Genomic DNA, 25,235 nt, shown 5'->3' with positions numbered 1-25,235 from the left:
AGTCCAAGTGGGCTGCTCAGCCCAGCCGCCTGCAGTCGCAGATGGTGACATCTGGGATGATCAAGGAGAAGGAGGTTCCTGTACTGGGCAGTTGGAACATTCTATTCTAGCCCTGCTTTAGGGCATTGTTAGAGGGAACTTGAAACTAAAGCATGGACTAGTCCAGTGCTGTTGGCAGCAGTGACAGTCAAAGAGCAGTAGGATTTTATGCACCATTTTATGCAGGTTTTTATGCATCGTTGGCCACCAGGTCACCCTCACTACCCCTCCTTTACATGCCACTTCCTTACTAATCATGACTTCTTCCCGCCCAGTCATGGCTCCCTTCTTTCCCCCAACTGCAGACATACTGGAGGGAACACAGTATGACTTTCTTGCCCTCCTGTTAGGCCCACTGGTGTTTGCTAATTCCGAAATAAGAAAGTCACCACAATGTTGCAGGAGAATCTGGTTCAGGTGGAAAGGATGCTCTTGCACTGTGCCTTTGCCATCGCCTGAAGGCACTTCTCCCATTAGGAAAAGGGAGGTCAGGGTTTTCCAGGAGTTCTCTACCAGGTTGTGGGCTGGCTCTCAGCATGAGTCCAACAATGCTGACCCCAAACACCAACCTTGAGCGGCATCGCTGTTTCATCCCTCTGGACCCCTTCCAAGTGTGCTTTCTCTCCCTAACACACATTACCTTGCAAAAGGTTGCTTTGGAGTCACCTGATCAGATGTGTTTGGAGGAAGATAACATGCTCCCCAAAACACATGGTCTGACTTCCATGAACAGCAAAGAGATGAATGCAGCTTGGGATGCAATAAGAGCATCCCTCAATGAGTCCCTGTCCCAGCCCCAGACTTCTATTCTGAGTATTCACATCCAATTAACTGATGCCTCAGGGTGCTCACCTAAGTTTTACTGCATACCAGCTCATCATTACCTGCACTGCTAGCACCTTGCCATAAGAGGGGCTACTTCCCTAGCTCAAGCCCCCGAAGCCTGGGCAAGTCTGCTACCATGCACAGAGTATGCAAAACCTACCTCACATCCCCTGCTTGCTGACAACTGACCCAAAGGGAGCAGTAAATTCCTACTCAGCCCCAATCAGATGACCAGCTTGTGCTCACTCTGAAATGTGGGGCGAGTGCTGCTCCATCCAAGGGTGGAAAAGGGAGCCAGGTGTGGCTTCCGGCCCCATGTGGCCTTTGCCCGCCATGCACCGACACTGTGCATGTGCAACGTCAGCCTATCCAGCTCTCCCCACCTCTGCCAGCTGCTGACAAACTCCGCCTTCCCTCTCCGCCTCAGTCAAGGGGTGGAGCTCCAAGACGGCCTTCTGTGAAGCTTTCAGCATAAGCCCTTAGTTCCCATCCCCTACTGAAACCACGCCTAAGCACTCACAACTATAATGAAATATTTTTCTCGCACACAAATTTATGCAGATTGATTGAATGATCAAGTACAGTTCATATGGTTGATTGATTGATTGACTGATTGAGGCCTATCCTGCTACGCATGCAATCAAACAAGGTGGTCAAATTGGCTGCCTGCCGGTTGGTTGGTTGATTGATTGATTGATTTAGGCCTGTCCTGCTACACATGCAATCGAACAAGGTGGTCAAATGGGCTGCCTGCATCTTCAGACCGTAAGCGGGGGCAGGAAGGATGTTGCTCTTGTTTAATGTGATAAAAACTTCCAGCAAATGAAAACGGCTACAGAAGCCAAGTGGGCGGGCTAGAACCATTCTCCCTGATGTGCAAAGGCAGTATAGCCCATCTGTAGTCTGAAGTGGCACCGTCCGTGCTTCAGCTCTGCCTTTACTCCACTGCACATGCAGACCTGGCTTAACATTCCTTCAATTAGTCAGCTGTGAACTCAGGCAGATCATGAGAGGGAGGGGCAGGAAGTGTTGCCTCAGTGCTTAGTTCTCGTGGCCCTTTCTTACACACCCAGGCAAATGCTGATCGCCACTTTGGGGTCAGGAAGCCATTTTTCTCCAGGTCACTTTGGCTGGAGATCCTGGAGGTTTTTTGTCATCTTCCGGGCATAGAACAGCAGCCACTGTGGGTGCGGACGGGGAGGTATTTGTGAAGTTCCTGCATTGTGCAGGGGGTTGGACTAGATGACCCTGGAGGTCCCTTCCAGCTCTGTGATTCTATGACAACACTGTTTTGGAAGGAGACAGGAAGCTGTTTGGGCAGGCTCAATGACACTGCACCTGCTTTGCCTGCAGAAGGTCCCAGGATCAATCCTTGGCATCTTCAGTTATGAAACAGGTAATGTGAAAGACCTCCTCCTGAGACCCTGGAGAGCTGCTGCCAGTCAGAGCAGGCAAGCCTGACCTTGAGAGACCAATGGTTCCGTGTCAGGCCGCTCCACATGTTTCCACCCTCACTTTGGCCTGCTCTTTTCAGGTTTATTGGTGGGGGAGGAGGCTCAAGAATGACACTTCCACTGCTTCGGTGCTCTAATCACCTGAGAGCTTTCTACCTCCGGCCTCTCAGCAGCACCAGAAAATGCAGCGGCAGCACAAGGGCTTGGTTCATTGCCCACAGTGTTCTGCAACGTGCAGCCTTTGCCCATCACAGTCGCCATTGTTCAGCCGGCTGCCAGCCTGCATTGTTCTGAACGTGTCAGGGTGGAAGGCGGTACAGACCTTGTCAATGTCAACTCTCAAAGAAAACAACAGCCCAGATGACAATGTCTCTCTTGACATACTCATATTAGATGGCTCCATTCGCTATTTCCACCCCCTCCACAAGCCCCCCTCCTGCACATTAAGCATGCTTCTCCATTACCAAAGGACAACGACTTCAGTTCAAGCAGCACCGGGAGGTCTGTGCTGCTGTCCGATGAAAGCTTCGTTCACACATTCTATCAACCTTCCTTCATGGAATGGTGGCCAGTTTCCATTTCCATTTTGCATGCATTAATGCTTAAGCACTGAATTCCTGCAGGCCATGTTTCAAACCATGTGTCCTCACCAGCCTGGCATGATTATTTCATCTAGAGATTACTGGAGGGAGGGGAAGGGGAGGAGACACAAATCCAGGTAGGTACCTCTGTGTCGGAGATGTTGCCGTTTAGCTTTTCGATGTTCGGGTCCCTCCAATCCTCAGTGATGGATGGGATGTAATTGTCTGTAAGAGCATCCCAAACCCTGAGGATAAAAAGGAGAAGAGGGGGTTAATAGTGGGACAGTGTCTTGACAAGGCGCTGGGGCATACTTCGGGCCATTTCTTCCGCAGGCAGAATTCAAAAAGGATGGTGAAAAAAATGGGAATGACAAAGCTGCCGCGTTCTGTTCCGCTGAACAACCCCGTGGCCGACAGCCTCAAAACTGACTGCTACGCGCACAATGTGGGCAGTGCTTCAAACAGGGCGACTTTGTGCAAATCCAGCACAAAAAGAATTCAGGACTGAATTGATTTTAATTCAATTTACCATGGAGAATATGGCTGGAATCATTTAAAAAAAATGATTCCCAACACTTGAAATTGAACTCCCCTGTGCCTAAAGAGAAATCACTAAAGAAACTATTTCATTCAGTTTCATAACAACCCTATAAAATAGGTCAAAACTGTCCTCATTTGAGTTGACGGGGCCCAGGGGAGAGATTGTGACTTGCCCAATGGCTACCTGGTGAGCCCACAGCTAAATCAGGATTTCAATCCAGGATGCCTGGGTTCTTGACTCGATCACCTCTACATTACTTCTAGGATGTTCTCTTTGATTCTCACGTTTACAGAATACACAGGATGGGTCTGAGGTCCCTACCTTGAGTAACAGTCAGATGTGAGTTATGGATTCTCCTCAGCTCCAGCACAAATGCTGTCCAATTCAAATTGGGATTGCAGCATTCATGGAGAAGGAGTTCCAGCCTTCCCCCCAATGCCATTTTCCCAATCTGAAATAGTCCTGGAGCTGCTATTTGGCCCACTGAGGATTCCCACAACAGGCCAAAGAGTGCCACCCTGGACCTAGAGCGAGGGGGAAAGTGCAGAGCAGAAGGTCCAGTCCCCCTCTGCACAAGCCCCGCCCCCAGACTCAATCGGTGTACTCTGCGATGTGTGAATTCCGTCTGTTCCCCATTCTCTCTCCACTGTAGCTAAAACTGGACTTAGGCCAACCACATACAAGTGTCAGCAGCACGTGGCTGTTTTGCATAGTGCACCTTCTATAACCCTGGCGAGGTGATTATCCACAGTAAGCAAGTGGAGGCATCGTAAAATCTAAAGCAATTACCTATATTTGCCTACTGCCAGTGCTGATGGATATTGCTACAGTCTGTATCACTATCCTTTACATAGATTCAGGTGGGTAGCTGTGTTGGTCTGAACAGGGGTCATTTCGTAGAAAAAGAGGTGCAGGAGCTCATTAGCATAACTCATTAGCATAACTTATTTGCATGTGCCACACCCCCTGACATCACCGGAAGTGTGTCAGAAGGCAACATCCACCACTCAGGCTCCACTGGACTGTTTTGGATTGCTAGCTATTGGGGGGGGAGACATGCAGATCTGTCCTCACAGAGGAGGGAGAGCTTGTACCTGAATAAAACTTCGTCTTAAAGGTCCCACTGGACTGCTTTGGACCGGGGGGGCGGGGGGGGCTCTGCAGCTTACCTGGTTGCTTCTTGCTCTGACTAAGGGCTGCTGAGAGAAGGGGGTGGGTCTTGTTGCATGTGCCGGCCCCCTGGGCTCTTTACTGCCGGAGCTCCGCTCCTGTGCGCTCCTGCAGGAAATGACCCCTGGGTCTGAAGCAACAGAACAAAGTCGGAGTCCAGTGGCACCTTTAAGACCAACAAAGTTTTATTCTGGGTCTAAGCTTTCGTGTGCATGCACGTGAAAGTTTATACCCAGGATTAAACTTTGTTGGTCTTAAAGGTGCCACTGGACTCAAACTTTTTTCCATCCTTTATATATTTCAACTCAACTGGGGGAGTTCAGTGACAAACCTTGTCCCTGACTCATACAGTTCCAGCAGAAGATCTGACTCGGCCATAGCCTCCTACAAACTGTACACAAAAAGCAAGGTCTCCAATCAGGCAATAGGTCTAAGTGCATACATTTGCTTTCCACACATCAGTTGAACATAATCTGGGGGAGAATTTGCCACCACAGTTCAGCTCCTCCCTCTAGGCAAATTCAGTGTAATACACATTATACTCTAAAAGGTAAAGGTTTCCCTTGCTCGAAAGCCAGTCGAATCCGTTTCAAAGCCGAAGAGCCAGCGCTGTCTGAAGACGTTTCCGTGGTCATGTGGCCGGCATGACTAAACACCAAGGTGCACGGAACGCTGTTACCTTCCCACCGAAGTGGTACCTCTTTATCTACTTGCAATTTCTTGCTTTTGAACTGTTAGGTTGGCAGGAGCTGGAACTAGAGATGGGAGCTCACTCCGTCATGCGGCACCCGGGTCTCGAACTGCTGAACTACAGACATTCCACAGCCTGCAGTTCAGCGTCTTAACCACTTGAGCCACCGCAGCTCCTTCATTATACTCTACTTGGGTCTAATTTTGAAGATAACTCAGAGACTCCAGTTGGTACAGAACATCACAGCATAGTTATTACCTGGAGCTAACTGGGGCATGAAGATTATACCCATTCCGCAGTCCCTCCATTGGCTGCCCATCAATCACCAGGTTCAATTCAAGGTACTGGCTATCATGCACAAAGCCCTTCTGGACCTTGGACCACCTCTCCGGCTATGCTCTGCCACAACAGCTTCACTCATCTGAGCAGGGCCTTCAGGGATGCCACCTGCAAATGGGCAAGATCAACAACTGCTCATACAAGAGCATTCTCTGTTGTGGTGGGGAGGGGAAGGGAAAGGAGTTTGTAAGCTGCTCTGAGACACCTTTGGGTAGTGAAGGGCGGGGTATAAATCCAAACTCTTCTTCTTCTCTTCTTCTCTTCTTCTCTCCGGCTATGCTCTGCCACAACAGCTTCACTCATCCGAGCATGGCCTTCAGGGATGCTACCTGCAAATGGGCAAGATCAACAACTGCCCATACAAGAGCATTCTCTGTTGTGGTTCCCACCTTGTAGAATGGCCTTCCTGGGGAGGGGTAGGAAGGCTCCCACACGTCTGTCATTCCACAGTCTATGTAAAACAGAATTGTGCAGTATGGAATTTTTATAGAGGACTGTATTATAATGTTATGATTTAGGAAAGCACTTTTATAAGGGAATGGGGCAGTGGACTGTACCACTGTGTATAGTCTACATATTATTTTGCTGTTAATGCAGTGTTCTCTATTACGTAACATAATGTTATTTATTATTTAACATATCGTATCTAACCCTTTATGTTTTGTTTCAGATTCCCGTAATCCTAGTCCTATTACATTGCTTATTAGATACCTCATCCAATTCATTGCATTGGTTTAACATGGTGTAAACTACCAGTTTCACTGTACTCCGTGAGAAAGGCAGACGGTAAATAAATTACATCATTCAAAGCGCTACTCTATTTGTGGGGAGAAGGGAGCAAAAGGTATTATTCACTACTTCTCATCATAGTGAGAAGTACAGAGCCTTCATGAGTGTCTGTCCACATAAAGATTTTCTCAGCCCAAATATCATACAAAAACAAAGCACAAGACTTGCTGTTAGCACGGACAGGCCAATCCCGAGTTCTCCCACAGGTAGCTCATGAGCTACTGGTAGCTCCCTGGCTCCTTCAGGGTCGCTGGAACACCCGGGAAAAGACTGCAAAAAGATCTGGTATAGATTTTTAAAACCCTTTTATTCCCATAGGATTTTTCTGTGGATAGTTTCATGGCTGGTGCTCTTACAAGTCCAGGTTTTCTTCTAGGATAAACAGACAGTGCGCGACAGTGGGGGGGGGGGGGGGGAAGCAGCTCTCATTAAAGAAAATTTCGCCAACATCTGGGCTACATACAAGAGAAAAGGGCTCCACCACAGATAGAGCAAAAGAAAAAAAATGGCGCAGTGGAAAAAGAATAGTTTTGTTCTGTTATACTACCCCTCTTCATTTTGCCTATGCTTCTTCAGGAGGATCTGTATAACAGGATCAAGCAGTTCCCACAGCAACAGTTTCGAGCTAGTCGTTATCAGGCTGGACCCCAGCTTTGGTAGGGCTGTTATCTGGGGACATCCTTATCACACAGGGAGTACACCGAGCAACCTTGGGTACGGTTGCCTGCCTCCAAGTGGCACTTGGAGATCTCCCACTATTACAATTGATCTCTAGACGACAAAGATCAGTTCCCTTGCAGAAAATGGCTGCATTGGAGGGTGGACTCTATGGCCTTATACCCTGTTGAAAAGCCTCCATTCCCCCGAGCCCTGCCCTCCCCAGGCTCCACCCCCAAAATCTCCAGGTATTTCCCAACCTGGATCTGGCAACCCTAACTGTGGGCCACGGAGGACCTGACTCACTTCCTTGGTTATGTAAGCATACAGAGCAAGGTGGGGTGGGGGGGAAAGAGGGAAGAGGATGGGTGTAATGGTTTCATGTTTTGGTGTGGGTGTTTCTTTAAATGTTTAGTTTGACTGCAGTAATGTAAGAGGAGTGTGATGTGATTGGTTGATGACAGAGAATGTGGGAGGAGGGGTGTCTCGGAGGAGATTCTGTAAGTGTGGAGAGTTTTGGAGTTTAGCCTGTATGGCAGAAGAAGCAGTATGAGTCTATTCTGTGTGGCTAAGACAAACCATTTAGCTTGTGTGGCTAAGACAAACAGTTTACCCTATGTGGCTAAGAGTGGCAGAGTTTAGCCTGTGTGGCTAAGGCTGTCAGAACTGAGTTTCGGTGTTTTGAGAGACAGTGTGTGACGCCAAGCTTTATCAGATATATTTATAAGTTCCTTTCTTCAACAACGGTTCAAAAATACGCAGAAACTTATTTTGTTCTTTTATAAATAAATCAATATTTGTTTAAACTTATCCCAGCAGTCAGAACAGTCCTTCCTCAGGGCCACATAGTCCTCTGAAGTGCCAAGACACAAGGTCATTCTACCATAATAGAGAGATTTGGTATTTTTAATTCCTGGTGGCATCAGTAATCTACCAAGTTTATGTGAACATAATGTGTTTTAAAGGAAAAACAGTCTCCCCAATAAGGAGGACATCACAATGGGATTGGCAAATTGCTGCTAAATTTATAGGCACACAATGGTGTGGTCTTTCCTGTGTCCCCAGAACAGCCAGCCCCGCCATGGATTTTGTCCTGCATAGGTCCTCTCTCTCAAAGGCCTTGATGGTTTGTCCTGAGACCACTTCACATCAGTCTGCGGTTACTCTGTGTTCTCTTTATATGTATTTATTGATCGTCTACTATCTAATCAGCTTTATTTATTATCTAGGGTTCCTGTTCGTTGGCACGCTTTTTATGGCCAGTGGCTGAAACAAACTGAACACTCGACTGCCTCTGTTTCCGTTTCACTGCACGTTTGCGAATAAATTCAAACACAAAATCAACAGGAGTCAAGCACGGTACTTGGCTGACCTCGGGCCAGTTTCACTCACATGAGTGCGTCCTTCTCGGAGTCAATGAGACTATCGTAGATTTGAGCAGCCCGTGGATAATACAAATAGCTTTCATTTAGAAAACAAGGGGACAGCAGTCCACAAAGTTCCACAGGGATGACATAAAATCCCACCTGCTGCGTTCAAGTTAATTGGAATTTTACCTTTCATCTGGGGAGGATGAGGGAGACCCAGTTCCAAAACCCAATTCAGTCCTGGAACTCACTAGGCCAGATGCACTGCCTGAGCGAGGCCTACCTATAGGATTGCCGTCTCTGGGTTGGGAAATGCCTGGATAGTCTGGGGGTGGAGCCTGGAGAGGGACCTCAGCTTGGTACAACACCCTCCAAAGCAGCCATTTTCTCCAGGGGAACGGATCTCTGTAACCTAGAGCCTGGTTGAGACACCAGGAGATCTCCAGCCACCACCTGGAGGTTGGCCACCTTACCTACCTAACAGGATTGTTGTGAGGATAAAATGCAAGACAGGAGAGCCACGTATGCCGCATTGTGCTTCTTGAACGAAGGGCAGGATGAAAATATGATGGACGGATTGATTTCGATTGGACTGGATTTGCGCCTATAGTGAATAGAGATGACAAGGTATTTTGTATAACTGAGGACTGCAAAACATGGAGCTCTACTGTACATCCTTACCCACATCTTTACAATGCTAAATGCAGTCTCTGTTCAGAAAAGGGGGGGAAAGCACCACATTTCTGGGGCCAGGCCAAGAAAAAAAAATTAATGACAGCAGCTGCAGGGAACCAAACAGGGAAGCAACAGATTCGACAGCAAAAAGAACAAAGATAAAGTGAAAAATCTGGTGGTTGTGGTGTAATACAAAGAGAAATTATGCTTCTACCCATGAAAGAGATGCTGAATTTATTTGGGCTACCAACACAAAGAAACCTCCATTCAATCACAACTACTGCCAGTGCTGGCCTGCCGCTCAGATTCCCAGAAATATTATGCACACATAGTGCTACTTAGGGTTGTCAGCAATGCTCCTGATAATTTCCCTCCCTACTGAGCAGAGCAGTTCACATCCTGAGCAGAATATAACTCCTGTAATCTTTAAATGGGCAATGGGCAGTGCAGGACCCTGTGTGGCTCCAGACTACTGCTGAGCAGGACGTCCTGTGTTAATGAGCGGTCGCTCATGCACACAGCTTAGATGTTGAGAAATACCTGAAGATACCTGGGGAGGGCGGAGTGAGGACAGGGGAGGGAACTCAGGTGGGTATAATGCCATAGAGTCTACCTTCCAAAGCAGCCATTTTCTCCAGCGGAACTGATCTGGGTAACCTGGAGACCAGTTGAAATACCAGAGGATCTCCAGCCACCACCTGGAGACTGACAGCCCTCATGCTAGTACATCATGACATAAGAAATTTAACTGATTGCAGCCCTTCAGTTCAAAAAACTGGTCTTCTGTGCTGAGTTACCTAACCCTGGTTTAACAGATGGTGGGACAAATCTGCCTGAAGGGTTGCCTGTTCCCAGTCAAGCTCAACAGTTTATCTTTCGAGATTCTTCTCCACGTCCCCCTGTCCTCAGAGTTTAGGCAGACAGAAACCAGACTCAGAGCAGAGCAGTTCCTGTGATGGGAAACCCTTCCCAGAGACATCTGCGTTGGCACCAGCCTTACCGTCTTCTAGGCACCAAGTCAAAACAATTTCATCCATGTGCATTTAATGGATGATGGTTTTGCTTCCACTTATCCTGCAGTTCTACTGATGCTTTTATTGGTTGGGGGGGGGTTCCACCATTTTGATGGAGGTTATTGATTGAATTAGTTGTCATTGCTTGCACTGACATTTTCTTTTTTTTGTTAGCCGCCTTGAAAGGTAGCATGTGCCTTTCTTCAACAAAATAAACAAAACCAATATTTATTTATTTACTCTGTTATAGCAGCTTTTTTCCCCTGAGACCCAAGGCAGATTACCGGATATAAAACAGCGCACACAGACATCATAAAACAACCAACAAACAATGGAATAGGTCTAAGATTACAGAATTAGAGAACAATGCAAAGAACAAATTATCTAAAACCAGATAAACTCCAAAGAATACAGAAGGTAGATTACATGGTGTAAGAAAAAGCAGTAAAAACCAGTGATACCTGCAATAATCATTGCAGTGGGTTATAATCCAGTTCCATTATCAATGTGCCTTCCTGGGCTGTTCAGAGATGATGTGATGTTTATCATATAAAGCAGTGCTTGGGGGGGCGGTGCAAATGGAATACTGTGTGCAGTTCTGGTCACCACACCTTAAAAAGGATATTATAGCTTTGGAAAAAGTGCAGAAAAGGGCAACTCGAATGATAAAAGGGTTGGACCACTTTCCCTATGAGGAAAGGTTAAGGCGCTTAGGGCTCTTTAGCTTGGAGAAACGACGACTGAGGGGTGACATGATCGAGGTTTATAAGATTATGCATGGGAAAGAGCAGGTAGAGAAAGAGGTACTTTTCTCCTTTTCTCACAATACAAGAACTCGTGGGCACTCCATGAAATTGCTGAGCAGTCGGGTTAGAACAGATAAAAGGAAGTTCTTCTTCACCCAAAGAGTGATTAACACTTGGAATTCACTGCCACAGGAAGTGGTGGCGGCTACAAGCATGGACGGCTTCAAAAGGGAATTAGATAAGCATATGGAGCAGAGGTCCATCAGTGGCTATTAGCCACAAGGTATAGATAGGGGCTCTGGGGCAAGTGATGCTCTGTCTTCTTGGTGCTTGGGAGGGGGTCAACAGTGGGAGGGCTTCTAATGTCCTGGCCCCACTGGTGGACCTCCTGATGGCACCTGGTATTTCTGGCCACTGTGTGACACAGAGTGTTGGACTGGATGGGCCTTTGGCCTGATCCAACACTAGCGTCTCTTATGTTCTTATGTTCTTATGTTAAATGTCAATTGTCATGACGGTTAGACACGTCTCTTTCACCGTGTGTACAAGCAATTGGAAGGCTGTTGCTGGCTATCGCTTGCCAACACATACTGTGCATACACAGTGAATTTGGCGTGTGTATATCACCACCAGTGATGATCACCATTCTGGTTACATAGGGTTGCCAGGTCCTCCCTGGCCACCGGTGGGGGGTAGGGTTGCCAGATCCAGGTTTGGAAACTCCTGGAGATTTGGGGGTGGAGCCTGAGGAGGACAGGGACCCCAGTGGAGTAACAATACCATAAATGCCACCACCCCCCAAAAAAAGCAGCCATTTTCTCCAGGGGAACTGATCTCTGTAGTCTGGAGATGAGTTGTAATCCCAGGGGATCCCCAGGTCCCACTTGGAGTTTGGCACCCCTAACTTTGAAGGGCTTTGATGGCAACAAAGAGAATAGAGACGTTATTTACTCCAGACTAAATTATTCAGATAAAAAAGAGCTTAATACACCCTTAAGCATATAATAACACAAACAACACTGAGCAATACAACCATAACTTTGAAGCTGTTTTATTGATCTGTAGAAAGGCGGGTAATAAAAGCAGTGATAGTGCTATCCTAAATAGAATTACCCTCTTCTAGTGGACTGAAAAGAGTGTAACTTTGTTTAAGATTGTCCTATCACGGTATTTATAGTCTGTCCTGCTATCAAATTATTCAACCAGTTTAGAAAAATTTAAACATTACAATTCTGAATTAAAAGCAAACAACATATGACAAAATTATTAGCTTAAAACCATGCAAATCACCCACCCATAAAACTCAGAAGAAAAATCAGCTAAGCAAATAAAGTAATAACATCATCTAAACAACCAAACAACAACCACCATAAACTCAGGAAACAGCAGAAAAATGATTACAGGCAAATTACCCATATGGGCAAAGGCAGTCTCCAAATCCTCTGATCCAAGGTCATTAAGGGTTTAGAAGTCAACGGCCACACTTTAAAGTGGGCTTTGTAACAAAACGGAAACCAGTGCAACTGACATAAAACTGGGGTTAACCATAGGGCTGCCAAGTGGGGGCGGGTAAACCCCCGCTTTGGAGGCCCGATTTCCGCTGCCGCTGAATCGGGCCCTGGGGGGAACTCTGCCCCCCGAAGCGCAGCGCGGCTGCGTCACCTCGTCGATCACGTTGGGGGCGTGGCGGTAAGGATATTCGACTTGGCAACCCTAGTTAACCAAGTCCATACACAGGAAGTCCTCATTAGCTTCTTGGGAGCCATATTTTGCAAATACAATCCTATATTTGTTTTCCGGTGTAGTTCTTCATGAGAAGGCTTTTTGCCTTCATACCTGCTGCTGGCACCACTGCCATGTTTGTATTTCATGCTAATTGCCATGGGCATACTGACATCCAAATGATAAACCCAAATAAACAGATGCGGCAGCATTAGCACACATGTTACACGTGGCAGCAAGGTTACAATCAGCAGAGATGGTGGCAGCAGGCACCACCAGCCAGCAAGTAGAAAATCTGAATGTCTGAAAGCAGGTTCTGAGCTGGTCGCGGTATGGTGAATTATTTATTTTAAATATTTGTATCCTGATCTATTTCTGGATCCCAAGGCAGCTTATATCACACTGAAACAACAATAAAAGAATAAACAAATTCCTGATCCAGGAACTGGGGTATCTCCTGTTCTGGATGAGGTTGCACTCCCCCTAAAGGGAGTGGGTTTGTAGTTGAATCTGGGCCTTTTGTTGCATAAACAGGTGGCAGCAATGGCCAGAGAGCCAGTGTGGTATAATGGTTAAGACCAGTGGACTCTAATCTGGAGAACTGGGTTTGATTCCCTGCTCCTCCAAATGAGGCCAGCTGGGTGACCTTGGGTCAGTCACAGTTCTCTCAGAGCTCTCTCAGCCCAAAAAATAAGTCTAGCTCACCACCAATTGGTGCATAACGCTAAAAGGAGCTAGTACTTAAGGCAGCCAGACAACCTATGGATCTCCTGGCTATATACCACACACAACACCATACAATAATTATTTATTAGCAATGGCCAGGGGCACCTCTCACCAACTCTAGCTAGTGAGCCAGCTGCAGCTCTTCCTAGGCAGAAAAGATCTCGCCACTGTGATGCAAGCCCTAGTAACGTTAGATACTGCTACTTTTTGCCTTAATGTCTTATCAGACCAAACTTGCACAATGCAATTCACATTCACTCCAGTACTGGAGGCCCCTTGAGTATATTTCTTTCAAATGTTTGTATATTGTGTTCTCCACACAAAAAATTCTCAAGGCACATTCGAACAATAAAGGGTAACACAAGAACATAAAACACACACACACAAAATGGGAGCCATAAACAGCAATATAAACATTGATCCAAAACCCCTGTAAAATAATTAAGGAGCAGTTAGTAAGTGCAAACTGTTCCAGTGAGTCACCAAAACTCCATCATCACAAAACAAAACCGTTCATCTCACCCGAAACAGGTAGGTCCATATGCGTGCAGAAATCCCAGTGCGTGCACAGGGCAAAAACAGATGTTGTGTTGCAAGTTCTGTGATTAGGATCTCCCACAATTTTTAAAAAATTTAATTAGCAATCCGGGGGCAACTGCTTGGAAGACTGGGGAAGAGTCGCTAGGCAGGAGGAGGATTAACCCTTTCTTTCCATCCCTCTTCCGAAGCTGCAATTTGCTCTGCATGGGGGGGGGGGAGAAATCCCAGGTACTAGCACTGAGGCCAGTTGAGGAGAGTGAGTCATAGCAGCAGCCTCTAGAAACCAGCTGCTTATGCACTTATTACAGCTTTGCTCTGGGCCAATGTGCCGAACCAACCACAGGAATACAGGCTCCCTCCCACGCCTGTCAACACGAATCAGCCCTTCTCCTTACAGCACTGAAAACATTTGTTCATATATCCAGTTTCGGCTTTTCCTGGGGTCCCTTGGTCAAAATGGTAACTGCTGTTTGTGCTGCACTTTGACAATGAATTTTGTCGCTGGGTAAAAGCAATGCTCGGAGAACTTAATTTGTAATTAACACTTATTTTGGGAAACACTGCAAAAACAGTAATGGAAGAGCATCAATTAAAAGGAGGGCCCAGTGCTGGGTGTAGCAGAGGGTCACAGGTCCCATTCCCCCACACTTCAGGAGGCAGGGCTGAAAAACAGCAAGCATGATTTGGTCCTCCTAAGCGCCACACATTTTATTTTACCCTTACAAAGATGGCACCTATAAAACACAGGTGGATCCTACTTGGGGTTACCATTCGACTGAGCAAAGTTTGAAGCTTTCTTTACTATGGATGCACGAAGCTGCCTTATACTGAAACAGACCATTGGTTGGTCCATCAAGATCAGTGTTGTCTACTCAGATGGGCAGTGGCTCTCCAAGATCTCAGGCAGACATCTTTCCCATCACCTGCTACCTGACTCTTCTACCGGCAGATGCCAGGGACCGAAATGGGGACCTTCTGCATGCCAAGCAGATGCTCTGCTTTTGAGCCATGGCCCCTCCCCCTAATGGCTATTCCTCCAACTTAATGGCTGTTTACCAATTCAAAAATGCACTAGAGAACCAATCATAGATCTTCCACTGTTTCATCTCATCTGATCCTCAGCCAAGAATGTGCCAATTGGCTTTCTGGATTCCAGAGCAGGGGTAAAGCTATCTTTTTGATTCAAGTACCAAGAAACCTTCAACTAGGGCTGCCAAGTCTCGTTGAATCGCGGTGGGGGATCATCCTTCTTTACAGGAGCTCTGCCGCGGGGGACGGCAACAGGCGTTGCACTGCCGTCGCCAGGATGTGACGCTACGCGTTGCTCTGGCAACGGGGCTGTTTCCCGTTGCCAGAGCAACGCGTAGCGTCACATCCTGGTGACGGCGGTGCAACGCCTGTTGCCGTCCCCCGCGGCAGAGCTCCTGTAAAGAATGATGATCCCCCGCCGCGATTCAACAAGACTTGGCAGCCCTACCTTCAACATCTACCTGTTAAGATGCTGATCTGCCAGCAAAATGAAAGGCTATGGGGAGATTAGGGTAGTGTTTGGCTAGAGGTAAGCTGAGCCCCAGTGGTTCTGCCAGTGATGCGGTGGGTTGCCTCTGTCTCTTGGATAAAGAACTAGAGATGTTGCAAATAAATAAATGAAAATGACCCAGTGTGCTTCCATTTTGCATACATGGCAGGGGATTCTTTATCATTTTGGGGGGTATCGTGTGTGTATGCCTGGAAGTCATGGCTGACTTCTGGCGACCCCTAGTGGGGCTTGGACGTTTCAGAGAGGTGGCTTGCTATTGCCTGCCTCTGTGTCCTAACCCGGGTATTCCTCTCTCCTTTTTTTGCATTTGTGTGTGCGTGTGTGCGTGCTCATGCCTGGGAGTCATGGCGACCTCTGGCAACTCCTACTTGAGCACGGAGGAAATTCAGAGAAGCGGCTTAATAGGCTGCCTCTGACATCCCAGCCCTGGTATTCTCCAGAGGTCTCCCATCCAAATGCTTGCCAGGGCTGGCCCGGCTTAGCTTCTGAGATCTGATGATATCGGGCATGCCTGGGCCATCCAGATTAGGGCAGCTTCTTCATAATTCACTTCGTTAATACCCCAGCCTTTCTCTCCAATGGTGACCCACAGAGGCTTATCGCGTTCTTTCCTTCACTGCATCCTCACATCAAGAATGTTTTCCAGATCCTAGTCCAACACTCTAACCACCACACCACGCTGGCTTGCCTACACCTGTTCTAAACAAACGCATATATTGTCTGTACATAAAACAATAAGTGTCATCAAGTTGCGGTTAATTTATGGTGACTCCATCAAGTCCCACCTCATGGGGTTTTCAAGGAAACCGGTCAGCAGAGGTGGTTTGCCATTGCCAGGGCTATTTTTGGGCAGGAACGCACAGGAACGGCGTTCCGGCTGGCTTCCAAGTTGGCCACGCCCGGCAGGAACTCATTAGCATAATAGGCCACACCCAACAGCAGAAACTCATCCGGATTGGCTACATTAGGGGTGTGTGGCCTAACATGCAAAGGAGTTCCTGCTACAAAAAAGCCCTGGGTTTTGACAACAAACAAGGTAAACAGAATAAGAAGCAAAAGGTGGGTGTGGCTGGATGACCACACTTCTGGTAACATGGGGGTGCGGCCTAATGTGCTAATGAGCTGTGCTGTCAGGGGTGTGGCCTAACATGCTAATGAGTTTCTGCTGTTGGGTGTGGCCTATGATGCTAATGAGTTCCTGCTGGGCTTTTTCTACAAAAAGAGCCCATTGGCCATCCTCTGACCAGCAGCCCCAGTCTTCTTAGGTGGTCTCCCACCCAAGTATTGACCATGCCGAGCTCTGATTAGCGTCCAAACTCTGGCTAGTGTGGGCTAGTTAGGCTGCTACCTTTACATGGAAAGGAGCATGAAAAATTGCAGTCTTATCACTTTGACCATGGTAATAGGTAAACTGATGCGTGCCCATGAATGAATATTAGGAGCAAGAGGCCAGTAACACATTTCATTCACTTTAAACATGTTTCTCTCAGTACAACGGAGCGTTTCTAATCTACTCACTCCTCATCCTGCAGATTTTCTTCCTCTTCTTGAATCTGGAGGTGGTTTTTCACAGGGGCCAGGTTCTCAGTTTTGGCATTGTAATTCCGAAAGCACACATTGAGCTTCTCATCAAACTCATTGACCAAGTCTTCCATGGACTTGAAGCTGATGATTTCAGAAGAGAAGTTCTCCAGCTCAGAAAGGGAAGGGTCTTCCAAATGCCGAGGAGAAGATCCATAATAATAGTGGGATTTTTCATCCCTGTCATCGATGTAACACGGCCTTAGGTCCTCAAACTCTTCATCCAAGCTTACCAGGGGGGCTTCCATCTTGGGCTGGCTAAGGACACAGTGATGACTTCTGGGATACAAAGAAAGAACATGAATGAGCCAACAGTGATAAAAAACAGTGGCGCTGGTGCCTACTGTGGCTGGGAGGTCCTACCCTGCAAATCAACAAAATGAATAAAGAGTGAACGCAAGCAACAGATGATGCCTGCATGCATCCTATAAAAGCTAGGCAAGAATTGTTGGTTTCTTATTTTTAAAAATGGGGTAATTCATAAGCAAATGTATAGGGTTAATCTATGACAGTGTCATAGATACAACAAACATGAAATTGAGCAAACTTCAGAGGACGGCGGAAAACAGGAGGGCCTGGCGAGATCTTGTCCATGGGGTCGCAAAGAGTCGGACTCGACTGTGCGAATGAACAACAACAACAAATGAGTTGGTTAGAAACACATGCAACTAATTAAGATTTCTTTAGTCAGGCGGTAGTGATAACTTTCATGTCAAAATGTTTTGAAAACTTTAAATAAAAAAGGAAGGAGTGAAACATGCATAACCCACAGAGACAACAGCTTCTCTGTATGATTTTTTTAATTACACAGACATGTATCCCAGTACAAAAGTACCAAGCTAGGCAGGGTTGCCAACCTCCAGGTGGTCCCTAGATTTTGCCCAGAATTACAAACTGAACTCAGACAACAGAAATCTGTTCCCCTTGAGAAAATGGTCGCTTGGGAGAGGCTCTAGGACATAAGAACATAACAGAAGCCAGGTTGGATCAGGCCAATGGCCCATCCAGTCCAGCACTCTGTGTCACACAGTGGCCAAAACCCAGGTGCCATCAGGAGGTCCACCAGCAGGGCCAGAACTCCAGAAGCCCTCCCAATGTTGACCCGCCCAACCACCAAGAATACAGGGCATCCCTGCCCCCATACAGTGACACAGAACCTCACTGCTGAACTCCCTCCCCTCCCTGAACTCTGCCCTTGCCAGGCTCTGCCCCCCAAATCTCTAGGAAGATCCCAGCCTGAAGCTGGAAACTCTAGCATGATAGCAGCTCCACGCATGAAAACACAGAATGTCCCAATCAGATTGAAAGAAGGGTCTAATTTTAAGTGCAAGAGGGGAGCAGGGGTTAGGGCTGCCAACTTGGGGGGTGGGGCTGGAGTTCTCCAGGGATTACAACTGATCTTCTGTTAAATACTGGGTTCCATGGATGGTCCGACCCCAAGCTTAGTGATCAGCTCTCCTTTATTAGTGATTCAGCAAGAACAAAATGCAAAAAGCCAGGGCAACTGCCCTGTTTAAATAGCACGCGACTCCACCCACTTCCCCAAACAACTACCAATGATAGGCCATTGTCAGAACCATTAGTTCCTCACTGGCCACCTCCAGAGTCCTGGTAGGCTACTGTTCTAGAGCTCCAAACTCAGCCAGTCTCTGGTAGAAACAGTCCTGGAATGTTACAGTCCCAATATATAAACATCTCCATATATAAATCTTTTATATATGTATTTATTTAAAACATTTTATTCTCCTTCCCCTGGAGGAAAAGGATGCTTCGGAAGGTGGACTGCATGGCATTCTGCCCTACAGAGGTCCCTACCTTCCCTAAAACCCCACTTCTCCAGGCTCCACCCTTCAAATCTCCAGGTATTGGCAACCCTAGCAGGGATAATGTGCAGATGCCACCCCTCACCTGTGGCTAATTTCCCCACAACACTAGCTGAGAGAAGGGTTCTCCGTTCCAGGAGGCAGGCAGGCAGGCAGGCAGGGTCTAATCACTCTGAGAAATGAAAGAAACTGATGTATTTGACTTGGGACCCAGTACTTACCACTGCAACGAGAGATGCAAGGGAAATCTGCATTTTCTCAGCTGTGGTCTGAGTGTTAGGGAAATGTGATGCTGCCCACAACACATCGCAAGGCGTCTGGACTCTGTGCGACAGCTACACAATAATTGCAATTATAAAGCCAACAACAGCACTGTCTGGAAAGGCTCTTCCACTAGGGATGGCGGCGCTCAGCTAGCTTCCTGACTTCCAGCTTTAATTCGTTGCATTTATCATTTCCAGCCTGACCCAGCCAAAGTTGCAAAGTGTGCTGTTAACCGCTTTTGGATATTACAAACAGAGTGGGTTCATTACCGGCAACCACACATGGGACCAATCCAAAGCCCCGTAGCCCACACGCCTCATCCAGTCTAAAAGGAAACTGCCTCTTTGCCTGCTGTTTCCATCCAGTCCGGTTCCTAGTGGATGGACTGTGGCCAAGAACGCTTCTGCTGGGTTAGATTTTCTCCATTGTCAAAGCAGCCACTGCAAACCTTGGCAATCATTTGGCGGTCGATCTGTTTCTGTGACAACCCTCCAGCACAAAGCAACAAACTCTTGCTGCCGTTTTTTATGTGGATCTGCAGATATCAGAAGTCCTGCTGCAACTTTTTCCTGGCGGGGCCAGCCTAACTTGGCTGGTGATGGTTTCGTCGACGACGGCGTGCATGAACCGTCCTTGGTGGTCTTCCATTCAGGTCCTGAGCCAGGCCTCAGACACGCTTAGAGCACAAAATGACTTTAGGACATGCTCTAGTCTCACCTGAATTCAAGTGAATGCATTCTAGCGAAAGGATTCATTTGTGAGCATGCTAGGGTGGACCGAGGCTTCTTCCAACATGGGGTAAACTTTGCAAAAGTCGAGGGCTGTCATTAGAGTTGCTAACCTCCAGGTGGTGGCTGATAGGGTTGCCAATTCTGGGAAATACTTGGAGATCCGGGGGGTAGAGCCTGGAGACGGTGGGATTTGGGAAGGGCATGCCCTTGGCATGGCATAATGCCATACAGACACAGTCCACCTGCCAAAGCTGCCATCTTCTCCAGGAGAACTGATCTCTGTTGCCTGAAGAGCAGTTGTAATACCAGGAGATCTACAGGCCCCACCTGGAGGTTGGTAACTAGGGCTGCCAAGTGGGGGCGGGTAACCCCCCCGCTTTGGAGGCCCGATTTCCGCCATCGTGGAATCGGGCCCCAGGGGAAACTCCGCCCCCCCCGAAGCGCAGCGTGGCTGCGTCACCAGAGGTGACGCAACCACGTCGATCACGTTGAGGGCGTGGCCCCGATTGTCAGAGGGAAAGCTCTATGGTTTTCCCTCCGACGAGCGAAGCCACGCCCTCAACATGATCGATGTCGCGCGTCACTTCTGGTGACGTGCTGGCGGTGCACACAAAGCGCAAGCGTGTGCACATCACCGGACGGCTCCCGGAGCCCAGCGAGTCTCCCCCGCCAGTAAGCCAAATTGACTTGGCAACCCTATTGGTAACTCTAGTGGCTGGGGATCTGGAATTACAACTTATCTCCAGGCTACAGAAATCAGTTCCCCTGTAGAAAATGACTGCTTTGGAAGGTGGGCTCTATTGCATTATACCCTGCTCAGGTCTCTCCCCTCCCCTCCCCAAATCCTGCCCTCCCCAGGCTACATCACCTAAAATCACCGGGTATTTCCCAATCCAGAGGCGGTAACCCTAGCTATAGTTCTGGCATTTCATGGCCTCTTGGTCCCACTTTTACAGTTTCCACTGTTACGCCTGTATGTGTGCCTGTGTATGCGTAAAGTGCCTGCCAACGGGAGAGAACACTTTGTGACTCCAGCAAAGTGAACTCTTGTCACCAAAAACTTATGCTACGACAAAGCAGTCTTCAAAGTGCCATGAGACTCTGGGTTGTTGCAACGGCAAAATTAATTATAGCTGGACAGTCCATTGATTTCAGAAGATCCTCCTGCTTAGTCAAGACCGGCACAACCTAATCCATACTTGCCCCTGCTGTTCCAAGTTCTGCCCCTTCTATGTGGTTCCAACAATCGCTACACTTCACTCCGAACTCTGCGGCATGAACACTCCTTAACTCTTGCACACAGCTGCTGACAACGAAAAGCCTTCATTCACCTCTGTAGTACAGAACGAGAAGACCTGAAAACATGTTGACTGTAGATGAAGGCTGCCCCCCCTTCCCCTTGGCATCTGACCCTTCGGGCCTTTGATTTTTAATTTTATCCACCTTCATCTTGAATTCCCCTAAACGGACCCTCTGCTGGAGTAGGAATGACCTCTGTTCCCAAGGGGACATTGGGCTTCTAGGCAGGGAGCAGAGTGAGGGCAGACGGCAGAGCTTCCGATGTGCCACTTCATTATTTCACGCGCAGCCTCACATTCCCTCCGGCCAAGCACAATGTGATGGAAGCAGCTGAACGGGGGGCGGGGGGGGGGGGGGGGGGAGAATGGGAAACTGGGGAAGAAATATTTCCTCCAAGTGCCACCCATCTTTCCACGCTTTCCACTTTGGCAGCATCCTGCCCAGCAGCACCCCCTTCCACACACAAAACTCAGTCTTTCCTTCACATTTCCCAGTGAACGATACTGCCTCTGTCCCCTGTCTCTGAGGTATTTCCCATATTCAGAGACCCCTCTAGATTTGTGACTATCCTCTCTTGGGACATAATTTAGTCACTTCATAAACCTGCCAAAGACTGACAGTCAAAACCTAATCCAGCTTCTTACCACAAGGCAGCCCTCGTGAGCCCAGAAGAGCTGCCAACCTCCAGATGAAGGCCTTGAGATCTCCTAGGATTACAACTGATCTCCCCTAGAGGAAACGGCAGGTTTGGAGGGGGGACTGTAGGGTTGCCAACTCTGCATTAGGGAATTCCTGGAGATTTGGGGATAGAACCTGGGGAGAGCAGGGTTTAGGGTGGGAAGGAATGGACATCAGCTATGTATAATGCCACAGAGTCCACCCTCCAAAGCAGCCGTTTCCTCCAGGGGAACCAATCTCTGTTGTCTGGAGATCAGTTGTAATGCCACAAGAGATCCAGGCCACACCTGGAGATTGGCAACATTAACTCTAAGACATTATACCCTGCTAACTCCCCTCCCCAAACCAGGTCCCCCCAAAGCTCCAGCCCCCAGATTAGGGTTGCCAACCTCCATACGGGGCCTGGAGGTATCCCTGTATCACAGCTGACTTCCAGATGACAGAGAGCAGTTCAGTTCCCCTGAAGAAAATGGCTGCTTTGGAGGGTCAAGAATTATGGCATTGTACCTTGCTGAGGTCCCAACACTCCCCAAACCCCACCTTCTCCAGGTTCCTCCCCCAAAATCTCCAGGTATTTTCCAACCCAGAGCTGGCAACCAACCCTACCCCAAACCTCCAGGAATTTTCCCATCTGGAGTTGGTAACAGCCTAGACCACAATACATCATAAATTAGAAGGCCAATGCTCTGGATAGTTCCAGATGATGATCACAGAGGTGAGCATGCCAGACACAACAAAATAACCCCACTCCTGTCTTGAAACCCCCTCCCCGCTATTCCCCCTCCCCTACTGCCCACAGTGTACTGGGGAACTAGCAAGGATGTCCCGGGCCTGGGAGAAAAATCCCTTGACGATCCTGAACACGGCAACCATTAGCAACCCATCTCCTCCCTCCACAGTGAGGCCCGGTCAGTCGACATGAAGCCAGGTGATGAGCTAGAATTCTGAGGTAGTAAAGGGTACTACTTCAGACTGCAAGTGGGGAAATTCACATTGTTAATACTTGCGGTGTAAAGGCTCCATGCAAATAAAAAATAACATAAGAACATAAGAGAAGCCAATGTTGGATCAGGCCAATGGCCCATCCAGTCCAACACTCTGTCACACAGTGGCCAAAAATACCAGGTGCCATCAGGAGGTCCACATTAGAAGCCCTCCCACTGCCCCCCTCCCAAGCTTCAAGAATACAGAGCATCACTTGCCCCAGACAAGTGGCTAATAGCCACTGATGGACCTCTGCTCCATATGTTTATCCAATTCCCTCTTGAAGCCTGCCATGCTTGTAGCCGCCGCCACCTCCTGTGGCAGTGAATTCCATGTGTTAATCACTGTTTGGGTGAAGAAGTACTTCCTTTTTTCCATTCTAACCCAACTGCTCAGCAATTTCATTGAGTGCCCACTAGTTCTTGTATTGTGAGAAAGGGAATAAATTCCCCTCTCCCCAGGCACCAGCCCCAAATCTCCAAGAATCTACTGTGTCCAAATTGGCAACCCTAGTTCTTCTTCTGCATATCTAAATGAGGCCTGCATGTGAGCAAAATGGACCCACTGAGCCATCTTGCAACCCTATGCAAAACCCAAAGGAAAAACAGTTAAGAATGGGGGGATGTGGCAGCCAATTGTTTTTCTTCTTGTTTCTTCTTGTTCTTGGCCTTGGCTGGGAGGGTGGGGTAAAAGTTCAAATAAATAAATAAATAAATTGGGACCACAACTCTGTGGGCTACACCACTTTACCATTTGGCAGGTCAGAAGTTAAGAAACAGGCCTAGGTTTTCCAACTCCAATATATGAGCTGTGCTCCCTCTCCCACAAAACCCAATTCCACTGCATAAATGCTTGTTGTAACCTATAGATGACCAGGGATGTCAGGGCCAAAAGCCTAACCAAAAGGTGAAAATCTTGCACTTTTTCATCTCCAGACAGCCTGACTTTGCCCGTTGTGCTCTGCTTGCAGTATTTAAAGGCATCCCCAAGGAGTTACAAACACTTCATAGTAATTCTGTCAGGACAGCAGTAAACAGGAGGTCACCTTGTTTCGAGTCACCCAAGCGATGCACAGAACAGACCTTCCCTCATACTTACCTTAGAAAAGAGATTAGAAGCCAACACCCTTCTGCACCAACACACCACCTTCCTTTGCTCACATGGCCACCCACAAATAACTTTACTATCACCACAAACACAACAGCCACTGTGTCCATGTACAATCTCCTGTCTGTACACCAAGGAAAGTTGCACCTGAGGGAAAGAACGTCAACTACCCACTTTCAGAGGCGTTAATATACCTTACATACGAGCAGGATTGTTGCTTTCTTCTCAAGACTCAAAGCACATTGTTTCCCACACATGAATACCACCACACACTGGGAGTGCACAAACATCCATACCGCTGGACTTCCTGCACACCTAACAACCTCCTTGTAAAAATTCTCTCTACACAGCTTCCTGCCCTCATGAAGGAAGGCTTCGCTGCCCCCAGTGTAGAGGGCTTGCCGCAACCCACTCCTCATACAGTTCTCTTTGTCTCGCACAGATACACACGTAACACCCCCTCCCACCCTGTGCGTATGATCCCAATTGACCTTTTCAGCATGGTGCACACATTACCCACCTGTACACAACTCGACCATCACACAGCCAGGCTGTTGTACACAACAGCTAAAAAAAGGATCTATTATCTCTTCCAAACAGACAGGCGATCTACAGACACACAAACATGCACAGAGAGCACTCCCCCCCCTCCCAATTCCATTTTCTCCCAAGCCCAACATATACAAGTGACCGTCCATTGACATATATGCCACTGTACTCCCTCCTCCCTTTGCCAACAGCACTGTGGCAAGCCAAAATTACTCCACCCCAAGACAGAGGAGCAATTTCCAGCGTCCGTTCAATGTTCATCCTGGCCTTTCCTAACGAACAATGGGAAAAGGATTGCTCAGAAACCCTTGCGGATAAGCATTCTCTAGCATCTCTCATCCCCCCCCCCCAAACGCCCAAAAATACACACCTGAGTGTGGCAGCAACTCAGCTCAACATCCCACTCGATGGGCCCAGAGGATGGAAAAAGAAAACCAAAACCACAAATGTATTCAGGGAAACAGCTAGCAGCAGCTGCCTGCCTGCCTGCCTGCCTTCCTGCCTGTGCAGGAACAGTGCTCTTCCCAGGCGCTCGGCTGCCTCCCCTCTGCAGAGAGCTTCGGCAAGCGGCGGGCCCAGCCTTCCTCATCAATATGCATTAGCTCCAAGACAGTGACACCAACACAGTGGCTTCCAACCCAGGCCCCTCCAAAGACATACAAGCACTAACTGGAGTTGAGACACACACACACACACCCCACAGGAAAAAAGACCCCTAACTCTGGGACCACAGAGGGGCAAGCCTGCTCGGGGAAAGGAGGATTTCCCTTAATCCAAACACGGTGAAGCGTTGCAGTCAAATGC

The 25,235-nt window shown here is 48.0% G+C and overlaps 1 protein-coding gene across 1 annotated transcript in view; it reads right to left on the bottom strand.

The window, feature by feature from the left end:
- Window positions 1-24,964, bottom strand: part of FEZ1 (fasciculation and elongation protein zeta 1) — a 69,863-nt gene extending 44,899 nt beyond the window's left edge. The window contains exons 1-3 of the mRNA XM_015416321.1: window positions 24,802-24,964; window positions 16,934-17,275; window positions 3,045-3,144 (exon numbers count right to left, since the gene is read on the bottom strand). Coding sequence (XP_015271807.1) covers window positions 3,045-3,144; window positions 16,934-17,244 — 411 coding nt within the window. The 5' untranslated portion in view covers window positions 17,245-17,275; window positions 24,802-24,964. The remainder of the gene's footprint in view (window positions 1-3,044; window positions 3,145-16,933; window positions 17,276-24,801) is intronic.
- Between the last annotated feature and the right edge of the window lie 271 nt (window positions 24,965-25,235).

Source organism: Gekko japonicus, unplaced genomic scaffold, assembly GCF_001447785.1.
Source record: "Gekko japonicus isolate JY-2015 unplaced genomic scaffold, Gekko_japonicus_V1.1 scaffold751, whole genome shotgun sequence".
In the NCBI taxonomy this organism is placed as follows: Eukaryota; Metazoa; Chordata; class Lepidosauria; order Squamata; family Gekkonidae; genus Gekko; species Gekko japonicus.
The sequence above is the reverse complement of the archived record's forward strand: the minus strand, read 5'-3'. Positions and strand labels throughout refer to the sequence as shown.